At 40.6% G+C, this 15,334-nt stretch overlaps 1 protein-coding gene across 7 annotated transcripts in view; it reads left to right on the top strand.

Moving 5' to 3' along the window:
• The window catches only part of GLRA2 (glycine receptor alpha 2), a 120,952-nt gene that overhangs the window by 58,499 nt on the left and 47,119 nt on the right, over nucleotides 1-15,334 (top strand). For 4 of the 7 annotated variants that reach the window (XM_033147384.1, XM_033147383.1, XM_033147386.1 and 1 more), the window contains 3 exons: nucleotides 567-649; nucleotides 2,226-2,363; nucleotides 3,824-4,038. In XM_033147384.1, coding sequence (XP_033003275.1) covers nucleotides 567-649; nucleotides 2,226-2,363; nucleotides 3,824-4,038 — 436 coding nt within the window. Of the gene's footprint in view, nucleotides 1-566; nucleotides 650-2,225; nucleotides 2,364-3,823; nucleotides 4,041-15,334 lie in introns of all 7 variants that reach the window. The other 3 variants (XM_033147388.1, XM_033147389.1, XM_033147387.1) reach the window with 2 other exon arrangements.

Raw genomic sequence — 15,334 nt, 5'->3', positions numbered from 1 at the left:
CCAGATTTGGACTCAAATTTAGATTTGATTTGACTACTCCCCTTCCACTCAGTGTGATACTAACAATTCTATTTGTAATAGCGTGCCTCTTTCTTGACCAACTCTTAATAGAGGTTTCTTGACTGTAATGTGCGCGTGTTTTTAAAAGAGGTTGAGAAAATGCGAATGGCACTCATAGGATTGATTTCCATATAAATCCGCTCTAGCATGCCATTTACAAGGAGAGGCATATAGTTAATTTGCAACAGAAAAAAGGCAACTTTTAATTCATTTTGCCAGGTCATTATATATATATATATATATATATATATATATATATATATATATATATGGGTACATTGGAAGCAGACAACTATTTTTTGGAGTTCAGAGGGACTTGTCTGTGAAAGAGCAGCCCTTAAGATAAGCAACATCTGGCATACTGACCTCATTTCACCATCAGAACTAATAGACGGATACAGGCTTTGATCTTTTTCATGTAACAATGGCTCATTTAAAAGAATCCCATTTTTGTTTATAATTCCATGCTTACTAAACATAATTAAATCTCTTTTGCGCTCCTTTAGGCTAACATTAACCTTATCGTGTCCCATGGACCTGAAGAACTTTCCAATGGATGTACAAACATGTACGATGCAGCTAGAGAGCTGTAAGTAATCAGATGCCATATGTGTGTGTGTGTCCTTGTATGGTTTCACTGCTTGAAATGTCAGCATTTAATGTCACTTTTATGCTGCTACAACCTCATGTTCTCTTACGCTATGCTGCTGGCGCACCTTTTCTGCTGACACAGAACTCTGCAATAACTGCTGCTGTTTCCATCTAACCAGGTTTAAACGGTCCCTCTCACATTTTAATGATGCTTGTTAGATAGCCTAAGCACTAAGGGTAATTTCAGACCACAGAGCCTGATACTCTAGCTCCTGACCTTGGGAGGTTTTCCCTTCCCCTCTCCCCAAATGGTGAGTGTTCCAAACTCTGCTGAGATATTTGTCCTCACCTCTGGACACATTTGTTTGCTCTCTGTTCACATAGGTGCCTTTTCAGGGTTCAGTTATTTCTCGGTGTCAGAGCACATGCTATGCATACGTAAGGTCAACTTTGTTTGGGTGCGAAAGACATTTTGCTTTCTGAAGCAAAGGACAAGATGGAACACAAGATGGAACACAGAAGCCTACTGCCATGTATGGATGTAGAGAAGTGGTGGGAGACACGAGCTGGGAACCCCCCCCAAAGGAACCCACAAGGGAAGAAGGGGGTGGGTGGTGGGATCACAACAAGTGGTCAAAGGGGGAAGAGGGAACAGACTGGGTGGAGGGGGTGTCGGAAGCTGAAGAGGTAACAGGGCTTAGTGAGCAGGAAGAGGCTGTGGCAGAGAGCAGTCCAGAATCAGCGGCAGAAACAGAGGCTGGAGAGGAGGGGATGAGTGAAGAATTGGATGTGAAGGTGATCTGGCTGTGACATTTGTCACCCCATTGATCACTAGGGTTGATTCAGTTGATCTGGCTGGCTAGGCAGGTATCCCCTCCCTCCCTCCCTACTCCATGTGCATCCCTCCCAAAACTGCATGCTCAATGGAAGACGATGGCCATCCCAGACCCCCCCCCTGCCATTCATTGGGCTCTACATTTATTTATTTACTTACTTACTTATTTTTCCTTCCACTAGTGCAAAGCTGCCATTGTGTAAATAAATTACTCATAAGTTGTGGGCCCACTGTATATATTTTGGAAAGCTGTTTGTTCGCCGTGCACTTGGACACCTCTTAAAATATTGTAACCAAATTTTGCATGGTGGTTCCTGAGATCAAGGGGCAGGATTTTGTCTATATTTGGATACAATTGGATGCCATTTGGAATCAATGTGGTAGACTAAACCTTTCAAGACTTCATTGATTTTAACCACTGCACTGATTTTTTTGTTTCTTAGAATTATAGAGCAACACAGGGTACAAGGCTGCTAGAATTACATATTCCCTCAAACATGGTCTTATCATAGGTATCTTTGTGCATTTCCCTTATTTATACTGCAGGTGTACAGTCATTGTTATCATATCACTCTTTGTGAGAAAAGTATAGCACTGTTTAAGAGTTAATTTAGTGTATCTGCCATTGATGTTTTCCCACTGAAAACCAAGAGCGCTTTTACTGCCATAATTTGTCTCTCTTGCCTTTAGACTGTGCTACTCCGTTATTATCTAATCAAAGATAATTTGTTTATTTTAGTTGGCTACACTATGAATGACCTGATATTTGAGTGGATGAGTGATGGTCCAGTGCAGGTAGCAGAAGGCTTAACTCTGCCACAGTTTATTTTGAAAGAAGAAAAAGAACTTGGCTATTGCACAAAACATTACAATACTGGTGAGCATTTGCTTACTGTTTTAACAGTTAACTTCTGCAGATGATAGGAAAAGGGGTGGGAGGGGTAAAATATAAGCTGGGTGTGGAAGGGTGAGTAATGCATTTTATACAGCCTTCCCCAACTTGGTGTCCCCCAGGTTTTGGACTATGACTCCCATCAGCCCCAGCCAGCATGGCCAGTGGCCAGAGACAATTAGAGTTGAGTCCAAGACATCTGAAGAGCACCAGGCTGGAAAAGGTTGATCTAATATACGAGGGTCTTCTTCCAACAGTGGTACCCCGTGTTATGCACGAGATCCGTTCCGGATCGCGCTACGTAACACGGGTGTGCTTAACACGAATGCCCCCCAAAAAGAAAAAACCCCAGAAGTAGCACGTTTAGTCTGTTTAATTTGTGCCAGTCACATGGCACAAGCCATCGTGTGCTTTGTTCCTGTACCTCTACTTCTATCTGAAAGCTGTTCCTGTTGGAAGAAAGCAAATCTCTTCAGTTGAGAAGATAATTGAATTACCTCACATTCCTTCCTTCTGATTGTTTAACCACAATGATTAAGTGACTAAGCACCATTAACTACAGCAGTGCCTCTGTATCTGCCTAATAAGCCTTAGAAATATGCCGTCACATTTTGCTTTCTAAGTTTCGTTATAAATGTTCGGTTCACATATCTTTTTTAAAAATAAAAAATAAAAAGCTAAGAGCCCAAGTCTCCTGTTGGGGTTGGGATAGGGAGAAGACAATAAGAAGAACTAGAACTCATTCAAAGTTCTACTCTAAAATTAATTTTTAATTCAGTTTTTGTACACCCTGCAATTGGGGAAACTACTTTCAGGTGTAGTTCATAAATTTTTGGACTAGTTCGGTGAACTAGTTCACTCCAAGCATTGCTGAATTTGGAATGCAGCCAAGTATTATGTTCCAAGTCAGGTTACTAATTACAAGCATTGGTGACTTCGATAGTTTCCATTGTCAAATATATAATCCACTGTTCAGTTTTTAAAAAGAGCTTGTTTATTTGATACAGCAACTCCCATTGCAGAAAACATCAGGCCAAATGCCCCAATTCAAGTTTTTCATATCTGATTGTTCAAGAATAAAAAATTGTTTGCCATTTGAAAACATGAATAAAACTACAAAAGCCCTCATTATACATTAATAAAACTATATATAGACTATCCAGCAAAAACACTGTGTATCCCCACCACCCATGGGGGGGAAATGTGTTACAGTCAATTGCCTCAAGTGATATAAAATGTCAAGTGAGCACCTTGAGGTCAGCTCCACCAACATAGGATGCCAGCCACAAGAATTTGTGCAGTATTTTGAAGTCCTTAGCGAAGGAAGGAATGAATAATATTAGACATTTCAAAATTCCCTGTGCCTAAGGCAGTTAATTTATGCTCATAATAAAAGAAGATTAAAATGTACAAAAATGATTTATAAAAGCAATTTCATGTTCTAGGAAAATTTACATGCATTGAAGTAAAGTTTCATTTGGAGCGTCAGATGGGATATTATTTAATCCAGATGTACATTCCTAGCCTGCTGATCGTCATTTTGTCCTGGGTTTCTTTTTGGATCAACATGGATGCTGCTCCAGCCAGAGTTGCCTTGGGCATCACCACAGTCCTGACAATGACCACTCAGAGTTCAGGCTCCAGAGCTTCTCTTCCAAAAGTAAGGATTCTCCACTTAACCCATTCGCTAATAGAAAGCAGTGAATGCTCTTTGCTATAGTCTTTTGCGTCGTGCTCCTTAATTTTTCTCACGCATTTTAATTGCCAGGTGGCCTAATTCTCCATATGCTCTGCCCTGGTGAGATATTTGAATTTGGTCCGTTTTACTCTGAGAGGGGGCTTCTGTATGTGCAAGAGCGTGAGAGTTAAAATACATAATGCAACATATGGAAGGAACAGGATAAGGTAATGATTCCTCTTGGGAGGCCATATGCTGGGGTTGACAGGAATGCTGGTCCAAAATAAGGAGACAGAATAATTGGGGTTGCGTGGGCAGATTTGGGCCAATGAAAGTGTTTGAGGGTTGCACCCACACAATGCAGAAGTGAGTGCTCTGATTGCGTTCTTGTCCTCTGTTTACTAATTTACATCTCCTGAAACCTTCCTTATGAGTCTATGTATATTGGGCTGGTTATGCTTTCTAAATGTTTCCATTGGATTCCTAAGCATGTTTAAATGGAAGGAAACTTGACTGATTTGAATGTGACTTATGAACACGTTTAGGATCATGGTGCACTTTTATTTAGGAAAACTCCTCCTTTGAGTAAGGGGAGTTTTGTTGCTGCTCCCTTGTCCTTCCAGCTACAAAAACAAACATGAACAGGGTTTTCCATCAGTTGCACATGCAGAGCCCATAAACAAGCAGCTTATATGTCTGTAGGCTCTGTTCACACCTTCAGCTGAACAGGACGGGGTTGCTACTTCCCACATAAAAGCAGTCGAATGATTCCACACAGCTTGGTCATCTTTCAAGGCCATGATCTGCAATGACTCACATTTAATTATATTTGAAGATGGTGTAGTCTGCTGAAATGGGATATTTTGCTGAAACTTTGAAAATTGCACAGATTTTGTTGATGTTGCTCTTCTGGTGGTAAAAATGAAACACCACTGAAAAATCTGGTGATTCATCACTGTTGGCTCAACTGAGTGGCTTGCTTTGCAGAAGACGTGGTTTTACATGCGGATTGTAAGGAATGAAATGTTCCATGGCAAATACTTCTATATTTTCATCACAAATGTATGTGACATTTTACATACAGAAAACAGTTTAGAACACATGAAACTGCTTTATTCCTGGTGAGACTATTGGTCCTGCTAGCTTTGTATTTTTCAGTCGGCCTGGCAATAGCTTCCAAGCAACCATTTCCCATTACCCACTCCCCAATCCTTTTAGGTGGAGAGACTATTAAAACTGGAGACCCTTTTAAGTGAACAGGGAACCTCCTGCATGTGCTCTGACATTCAGCTATGACTCCTCCTCAATTTAGATGAGTGTTGGCAGATAGCTAATTTTATCCTCCATCTGAATGTGGCTCTTTTAGTTCGGCCAAGGTTTAATTGGCATTTTCCTTTGGTTTAATGTTCAGCATTCTTTGCTTACCATTCCCCATGGCTCTGGCCTTACTACTGGGCAGAGTCCCCATCTACACTATACCAGTTTAAACAGCTATGGCGTCCCCCAAAGAATACTGGGAACTGCCATTTGTTAAGGGTGCTGAGTGTTGTTTGTTACATTTCCCAGGGAAATGTATAGTGCAGATGGGACCAGAATGAGGCAGCCTCCTGAAATGACTGGGGTGTGGAGCTGCAACTTCTAAGCATTTACTCCTAAGCTGGCCTCTTGTCTCCAGATGGAAGACACTGTCATATCACCAGTGTTGAACTTAGAGTCTCCTGGCAGTCTAGTTGGATTCTATATGTTGAATGAGAGGGTGCCATATTTTCCTTTGCCTCAGGCAGAAAAATGTATTGGCCTGGCTTTATGATGGATTGCTTGTAGATGCCTTCCGATGAGTAAAGGAATATTATGTTAAAGGTGTGATAGCTGGATGCAATTGAAGAAGGGCCCACAAGGAGGGAGAATGTAACCATTTAAATGTGGGATTGATTCTGATTTGATGCTTGTAAGGCTCTGACTCATAACTGTTTCCCAGAGTCAATGCTGTAGTACTCAGGTTAGGCCCCATTCAATTCAACAGCAGCCCCACTTTGTGAAGCAAGGAATTGGACGCAACGGTGTATTGAAGCTGGACCACAAACCAGATAGCTGACCTTCTTTACTGCTTATATGATGTACGTATTTAATAGACCTACAACTAGACGCTTTGACTTGCTTTACTTAATATGATTGCTAGCAGAATTACCTTTGACTGTTCAAAGTGTGAAAAGTTTGAAGGTGCTGTTATGAGACATTTCCCTGTTATATGAGCTAGTGAAGACAAATAAATAAACAATTCTAGGAAACAAAGAATAATGATTTTTAAAAGAATAATTTGTAACTGTGGAGGGGACATTCTAATTACATGAAAAGGATTATCAAAACATCTAAATCTAGACTCGTTGAGTTGAAGAACATTAAACCATATCTTTGGGGACCTGCCATGATTATTTATTTCATAGCTTCTGCTCTTCTTCATGTCAGATTGCCTGATGCTAATGCTGTTCTATTCTGAAGACATCAAGATTGCTTCTCTGAAGATGGATTGCTGTAAGCAGTCAAACATGGCTCTCTATAATACGCTTCCAAAACATTTTACATACACCTTTAGAGTTACCTGAGATGTGCAATTCTGTAACTGAGTTGGGCAACCAAACTACAACCAGTTTGCAAATGTTCACAGATGTCAATGTCCTTTTCTTAGTAGAAACATAGGAAGTCAGGTCAGTGGTCCATCTAGCTCTGCACTGTCTGCTCTGACTGGCAGCTGCTCTCCAGGATTTACACTCCCAGTCCTACTTGGAGAATGTTGCAGATTAAACCCAGGATCTTATTCATGCAAAGCTACAGCCCTTCTATTATTTTGTGTTAAAGTTTTGTTTTTACTGTGCTAAGTTTAATACAACAAGCATTGTACAGGTTTAATACAACTAGCATTGGCTTCAGTGGGAGAAGAATAAATTCCTCCTGTCCCAGCCAGGGTTTAGAAAGTAGTGGGTCATCTACCATCCCCACACCCCACTTAAGATTGCTTTGTTATTTTTTAATCTTAAATATCTTACATAATATACAAAGATTTTGAGATTTTTATATCTATATGTTTCCATCTATATAATTAAACACGAGATACCAAGGCTTTGTGTCTGGTTTCCATGGAAATGCACCGACAGCAACAGGTGTGCTGCATAATTATAGGCATTGGTTTTTAGCCTGAGAAAACACTAATCTACAAAATGCCACAAAATATACTGGTACTCTATAGTATGCGTAACCATCTTTCTGTGTATGTTCGAATCATTGGGCAGAGTTGAAAAAGCCCCAAAGAATTTGTTGTAAAGCCAGATGTTTAAAAGCAACAATAGAATTAGTATCTTTAAAAATGGTAGTGCAAACTCCTTTTCCCATTCATGCATGAATATTTCTGTGGTTGGTTTGCTTTTTGCTGGGCCTGAAACAGGCTTTACCTCTCAGTGGCCTAGTTTGCATGTGATGATGAATGCCACAGTGAATGATTTACCATGAACACACGGATATTGCCCACTAATATGTGAGATGAACAAACCACAATTCCTGGCTTATCATAACACCTGAACCAGAGAACATAGTTTATACAAATCACAATCAGTAAGCCAAGAACAAGCCTTAGCTATATTGAGATAACATCCAACCAGGTATTGTGGTTTGTTTCTCCCACACATAGTAAAGAGGGAGCAAAGTGGGTGAGATTGGCACATTCATGGAAATCCATTCACTATGGTTTGCCATGATGTGTAAACCTCACCCCAAACAAATCAGAACAAATGCTCGATAAAGATCAGGAATCGTCTAACCTTTGTTAGGGTGGAAATCAGGGTGAATGCCAAATAAAAAATGGTCTGGAGGTGCCCTGAATCACTTCCAAGCTCTTGACATATTGCCCCTTATGACTGCTGGGCAGGGATCAAGGAGAACTTTGATGCAGTTCACATTTAAAGGCGAGCCTACCAGACCTGCACTTTCTGAAACAATACAAACTTTCAAAATTTGCATTCCCCTGAATTTTGCAATGCGCCTTTCCAACCAAGTGATGTGTACAACAATTCATATGCTAGGGCAAACTGCTAAAAATATGAATATATTAGTGGAAATAACATGCAAAAATGTGTTGCATTAGGGAGAAATGCTTTGCAAAAATTGCATAGAAGAGAATATTCGTAGAAATGTTGATGAATTTTCAGAAGGACTTAAAAAAAAACATGAACAGATGTGGCATTGTGGAAATGTGGACTTCAGACTGGAAAAGAGAGAAACTGAAATGGATTTCATCAGGGTGCCCTGGGCTGGCTGCGCTGAACAAAGCACAAGTTTTCCTCTTGCTGACTCCCTCATCCCTGATTTTGTTTCATTTTTGTAATTCAACGAGTGGGACACTTTGAGGTTACATTGAAACATGATGCATATTTGGGGATTGTCACCATTTTTGTTCCTTTGTTGGGTGGTTACCTAAGCAGTTATTTGAATAATGATCCAAGTATATACCAAGGGATGAACAACCCCTCAGTGGGAACCTATTTTTAATGCACAGTGTGACACAAGTAACAGGGAACTCTCCCCCCAACCTGCCCACCCAGTTGTCCTTATTCCACGTCATAAAGGCTTTTTAAGGCTCTAGAAAGAATATTTGGACTTCACAAAAGATCAGCAATTGCACTGTTATAAATACCTATACATTTTTCAATCTTGTGTTTGAAAGTCTGGATTCTATGGTGTAATTGCATTCGCTTGCTGGGACTGGTTGCTGTGAGCAGACTGCCAGTGACTGCACACATTCACGAAGCTTTGATGTTTAGGTCATTCTTTAGGACTGCTATTGTGTCCTCTTTCATTATGGTCCCCTTTTCTCCATATGTATCATTTTGATAACTGGAACCATTTAGGCCTGCTTAAACATATCAATGCTTTTGTTCACTTTGAGGAGTAGGCACCTGAACAGGGCAGGTTTTGGTATCTATTCAGTACACAGTACAAAGCAAACACTTGCTCCGCTTGTGATTTACAAACTGTTCTTTGCCAGCTATTGTTACCTGAAGTATCAGCATTTATTTTGGATTAAGGAGCTTTTGAATAAGACAATGGTTTTCGTGCAGACTGTAGCAGCAGTGTGCCAAAATAAAGAGAGGTTTGCATTCTGCACAACACAACATACAGAAATAGCTCGATTGCATTACACACACACACACACACACACACACACACACACGAAAAAGTATTGTGCTAGAGTCTGAATAAACCCTTTTGTAGACTTGCTCAAAATCTTTGTTCCTTTGTTTCAAAAATAAAAAAAAGCCACTGGCTATCGTCTTATGTGTTCTCTACATCTCTATCAACCAATTTAGCATTCACCCATCATAACTATTTTGTTGTTGTTGTTACAACTCCCTGCTTTCTTAGTCATGTCAGCTGGTAAGATTTTAACCAAGACTGAAGCCCAAGTTCAGGAATGCACTTTCAATAGAGGTCTGTTCCACTAATTACTTGTACGATCTTGTTAGATGAATTATGAATTACGGTCAATTTACTGTGCTTAGATTTAGTTGTCATCCAAACGGAGCTCTGACTGAAGGCAAGGTACACTCTGTCTAAAAGCTCCGTCTATTTTAGAGTTCTTTGAGAGCTTTAATAAGCATGAAGATAGGGGTGACCCAGAAGACACTGTGTACTTGAGCTTTCAAATAGGCTCCTGATGAAGCTTAGCAGTCAGCAGATAGACCTGCTTTTGGATCAGTTGCTGGTTAAAGAACGCGAAACAGAGAAAGTAGGAGTGAATGAATAGTTCTCACAAGTGAGAGATCTACAAGGTTGCGGTCCCCAAGGATCTGGATTGGGTCAAGTGCTTTTTAACTTGAGCAGGGATGGGGAACTTGTGGCCCTCTAGCTCTCATCAGCCACAACCACCATGGCCAATGGTCAGAATGGGGGAATGGGCATTGAAATGACAAATGCAATCAAGGGTGACGTGATGAAGGAAGCCCTGGCCTCACATGCACACTGATGGGGTCTGAACTGACAGTGGTGTACCAAGAAAGAGATCTTGGGGTTGTTTTGGAGAGGTCAATGAAATTGTCAATTCATGGTGTGGAAGTTGCAAGGGGGGGCAGGAAAATGAACTGTATGCTAGAGACCATTAGGAAAGTAGTTGAAAATAAAACAGCCAATGATGATGAATATAGCTGGGATGGAGAAGCTTTTTCAGTCAATCCCAGCCATTTTGTATCTGGCCACAGCCCAATTTCTTTGATGCCTTTAGCAAGCCGAACTCAAGGGGAACAGCAAAGCCCCTAAGTGGCACCCTGAATAAGCCTGTAGAATCTAAGAACATCTCCTGACAATAACTTCCTATCTGGTTCCTATTTTGGTTCAAGCAACTGTATGCCCTGTTGTGTTGTTACATATATTTTGTAGGATAGTTAAGTATGGAAACAAGAAATATTGTCTTTTGCTTATTTCTGGAGCGCTGAAATAGCGCTCCTGAAATCTGCTGGTTTCCATTTTATATCATCGACTTGTTTTCCCTTTCTTCCTATCTAGCGAGAGACAAGAGCAATATATTACTGTTGTGTTGATAGTGGTAGCCTATTTATCATGACTTTGGTGGCATATCTTTGGGGAGAAAGATATTCATGTTTCTCTAGGGTGACTGGGGCAAAGACAGATGCTTTATAATTTTAGCAAGGCCGCAAAAACCTCTCTGTGTGAAAAGCCTGCCTGAGCAGTACCTGCAGTATAGCAAATTGGTTAATGTAAAATTCCCCAAACATGGCTCTAAGAGTTGATTAGCTTCACAGTTTCCATACATTAATGAGGCTTCCGTAAAAGCTGTTCACAGTTTAGACGAATTGCTCTGAGCACTTTACTCATTTAAAGGCATTGAGCGGGTGTAATGAACTATATAGCAGGTTCATTTGGTCAGCCTCATTCAATATTAGGATTATTAGATAGCCGTCTTGCAGATATGCTTGTGTCTCAATTAAAGAATGACAGCTGTACCTGTCAAATATATGTGGATGTAAACTGAACCAGGCCATTGGGAGTGGGATATAGTTCTTGAATTCTTTGCCTCTAGAAGGTTCAATCACTAGCATCTCAAGTTTTAAAAAGGTATCTGAGGCAGAGGGTTGGCCAGGTCAGGTACTGTCTGAGGAGCTTGGTGTTGGAAATTGCAGTCAAACCTAACTATGCGTAACTGCTAGTTAGTGCATGAAGGGGTTAAGACAAGCAAGGTCTATTCCTTGACTCAGCTAGGTCACCCATTACCTCCATGAGGGAGGAGGTGAAGCTTCTTCTCTTCCTTTACTCACTGTCTCCAATCGTGTAACTGACCAGGACAGACATGTCTGAACTTACTCCAAGTTCATGTTTAAAACTATTAGTGCTTTCCCCCCTAGAAAATTAGTTGCTGGTACTCACCATGAAGTTGTTACAGTAAGTGCCACACTTTTTAACAACGAAAAAGGTGCTGGTACTGCGTACCCTTGAGTACCCCCTTTAAAAACCCACTGGAAACTATATTGTGTACTTTGCATCCAAGAGTAATCTACCTATGTTCTCCTTGCTGCTGCATGGAACAATGCATGATTCAGACCTTTGGATTTAGTAAGTAAAGCTTTTTAAATTTATTTAAGAGTGTGTGGTCTGCTCACTGCTAGATAGATTCAGAGGAGGTGGCAGGAGCTTTAAAGCAAACTAAATGAGATATGCAAAAGGGTTTAACAACCTATATTCCACATGTACTACTGTTTAAGAGTGTTTTTAACTCTGCTGGGGATTTTCTCCTGGTGGAGAATGTGAAAAGCCCTGCATTTTGAATCTAGGTGCCCAGCCAATTCTTTTGTTAATTACCTACACATGGGTCTGATCTATATCCCTCCACACTCAGAAGGGCCCCACACTAGTCTGATCAGTCCACCCTGCTAAAGTTCCCAGAATATTTTTTGTAGGGAGGATGTTATTTAAATGTGCTTTCAATGTATGGTGTGTATGCAGCCGCAATTTCTAAGCCTCCAACCCCTGCAGATAGGTCTAAGGTTGCCAACTTTTTTGTTATAAAAAGGTAGCTTTATTCCTGTGCCTTTAACAGCAACCTGACATGCAGGTATTTAGCAGAATGAAACTTTCCCAGGATTTTAACACCATTGTAGGAAATGCTTGTGTTGCTAAATTTCCAGGAGCTTTAGAAGAGAAATAACTGAGACCTTCAGACACTTATACAAATGATGTTTACACATTAGAAGAAAACAAACTCAGATTATTCCTTTGCAAAGAAGAAGAAGAAGAAGAAGAAGAAGAAGAAGAAGAAGAAGAAGACACAGCATGCAAATGGAATTCTAAGTTTCAACATGTGCAAGAAAATAGAGCATTTACACTTTTTTCCCACACAAGAAAAGGAAACACAGCAAAGGGGTGGGGGAATCACACTGAGGCATGGATGACAGAAGGATATGTAATGAGCCATTAAATTATAATAATTAAAATCAATTATCTCACCAGCTAAATACAGTCATATTTATTGTTGCGTGTACTTTCTTGTACAGTGGGGGGGAAACAAAAACAAAAAAAATCAAGGATACGCTTGCAGTTTTTTTCAGGAGACGGGAACTTACAACTGAGGCAGAAGAGAGTTCCTCACATTTGTGTTGCTTTTCTTCTTCACCCCGCCCTCCTTTTGTTTACAGTTTTTTAAAGCCAGCAGCTTTATTTGCAGTGCTTGCAAATAAGTTATGAGGCAAGCACTCAAGATACAAACTTGTGTTTTGTACTGACAAACAGCAAGGTCAAAATGGGTATGCAATTTTGATAAGAGCTTTCTCTTTCTTTTGTCACTGGATATTCTCAGATCCAAAGGCAAGAACGAAGCTGAGATCAGCTTTGTGAAACTGGGCCAAGAACTCCTCAAACATGAAGTACTGGCACATTTTATCTTTGCTTATTTTTGAAGTAAGGATGGGTAAGGAATTAAAGAAGATAGCATTAAGTGTGTGAGAGGGGGGGAGGGAGCAATGGAGTGGTGCTGTTTCTCAATGGATAATTAACAAGGCTTTTGATTGGTATTGTCATGTGGCTCTCAGACATGTTCAAATGCAAATGTTGTTCATGTATTATGAATAAATTCCCCTTATAAGACAAACACTCTGGCGCATGTCTGCCAGGTCACTTCTCTGGTTTGGTGTATTAGTGTACACTGGAAAGCAAAACATTGAAAAACAATATATGTAGGAAGAGGAGATGTTGGGTATTGTACAATCAAGAAGTTGCTGACTTCTCCCATGGAATGATTGTTCTGGCCAGGGATGCTACGAGAGTGGTAGCATTCATCCATTGGGGGGGGGGGGCGTGCACAGCAAAGGGAAAGGAAGGAATTTTGCTGGGAAGGACAGCAGTCCAGAAATTCACGTCAGCTGATGGGGTTGGCAAGAGAAAGGACTGTCCCGGCTAGAGCTGATGAGCCGTTTTCATCTTCCCCTCTAAAGCGGATGTGTGTGAGATAGACATAAGTAGAGGGAGAGATCACGTCCTCTGAAGCTACAGCAGAGTGATTGGGACATCAACAAGAACATGTCTTGTTGGTGTTGAAACATTTCCACTGGCTCCCTGTTGGTTTCCAGATAATGTAGTACAATACAAATTCTGGTTCTGAGTTTTAAAAGGTCTTCATAGCTTGGAGCCCAAGTTTCTAAAGGAGCTCCTGGTCCCTGCAAAAAGCTGCCCCAGCTGTTATGATCTTCTGGTAGTGTTAATGTTACCTGAGGTCAGGAGATCTATGACACTCCAGAGGGCCTTCTCGGGGAGGTGGTGAAACACTCACTCTCCCTCCCCCCCCCCCCTGCAGTGCCTGCTTTGTCTGTTTTTCAGTGACAACCTATGAACAGACTTCTTGAATATTTGGGGAGATATGGTGGTGGATATGTAGGTTGATAGGTTTTAATTGTGCTTTATGGTTTATGTCGTCTTTTATATTGGAACAATCTAACCTGGGGCCACTTGTGATGAGGGGCAGAATATACATTATACAAATAAAGTAAGAGCCTAATAAGAGCCCTGTTGAATCCAGGCAAATATGAAACATTTAGCAACGATTCCCATAAACACTGTTGTTATGATAATCTAATCCTAATCATTCAGGGTTCATTTTAGCTATCATATAGGATAGTGAGAACCTAGCTCCATGTAGGCAGACATCCATTTGTGCAGGTGCTCCTCATTAAAAGCACATCAAGAGTCAAGGATGGGACTTTTTACAGTCTATAACTGAAGCAAGTAAAAATCCAGATTTTTAAGGGATATGCATCCTGTCCAATTTATCACAGACTAATCATACACAGTGTTCTTGAAGCTACTAACATGAGTTTGGCCAAACTGCGGGAGGCAGTGAAGGATAGGCGTGCCTGGCGTGCTCTGGTCCATGGGGTCACGAAGAGTCGGACACGACTGAACGACTGAACAACAGCAACAATCATACACAACAGGTTCTTGATATTTTCTTTGTTCTCTATTTTTTTCGTATCAATATTATTGCATTTCTAAAGCCATGCATCATTAGAAGTTTAGGTGCTGGTTAGTAGCTGGTTTGTTTTTCTTAAATGTATTTAACAATTTAGGAGACAAGGTGCTACATTTGCTTTATCTAGTACTGATTCTCAAAAGGTGGAAAATTCAGTAACTGGAATAGACGTTAAACCTCATTTAACAAATAAACATGCAGTGAGCTGTTTCAAGCAATAGTTTGCTGTTCTGGGAAGTTTGCCAAGAAAAGCTTGCATCTGGGCATTAAAATGTCTCTCTTTTCACAAGGCAGTCCTAGGTATGTCCTGGTAAGGGTGTATGGGATTGCAGCCTTAGTGCAAAGGTTTAGGGATCCCCAGTACTCCATTTGGCTTGGTGTTAAAGTCTAAGTGCCTATCTGCTCCATCAGCAAGTCTTGGGATAGTTCAGTTGGTAGAGCATGAGACTCTTAATTTCAGGATCATGGGTTTGCTAGCCCCACATTGGGCAAAAAGATCCCAGCATTGCGGGGGGGTTTGACTAGATTACCTTTGTGGTCCTTTCCAAGTCTATGATTCTATGACCATTTAAAAGCCCAGCTAGAATACATTTTGTTATTAAGAAACAACTGAAGGTAGCTAATGAGAATACCTCTAATGCATCTGAAGCAGCAAATATTAAAAACAGTATCTGACAGTGACTAAAAATTTCTTCTTTTTGTATCTGACAAAAAAAATTGTACCCAACAGTTAACAGATTGCAGATTGTCAAAAGTAAG

This window comes from Lacerta agilis, chromosome 4 (assembly GCF_009819535.1).
Source record: "Lacerta agilis isolate rLacAgi1 chromosome 4, rLacAgi1.pri, whole genome shotgun sequence".
NCBI lineage: Eukaryota > Metazoa > Chordata > Lepidosauria > Squamata > Lacertidae > Lacerta > Lacerta agilis.
Note: the sequence above shows the minus strand (reverse complement) of the source record. Positions and strands in the feature narration are given on the sequence as shown.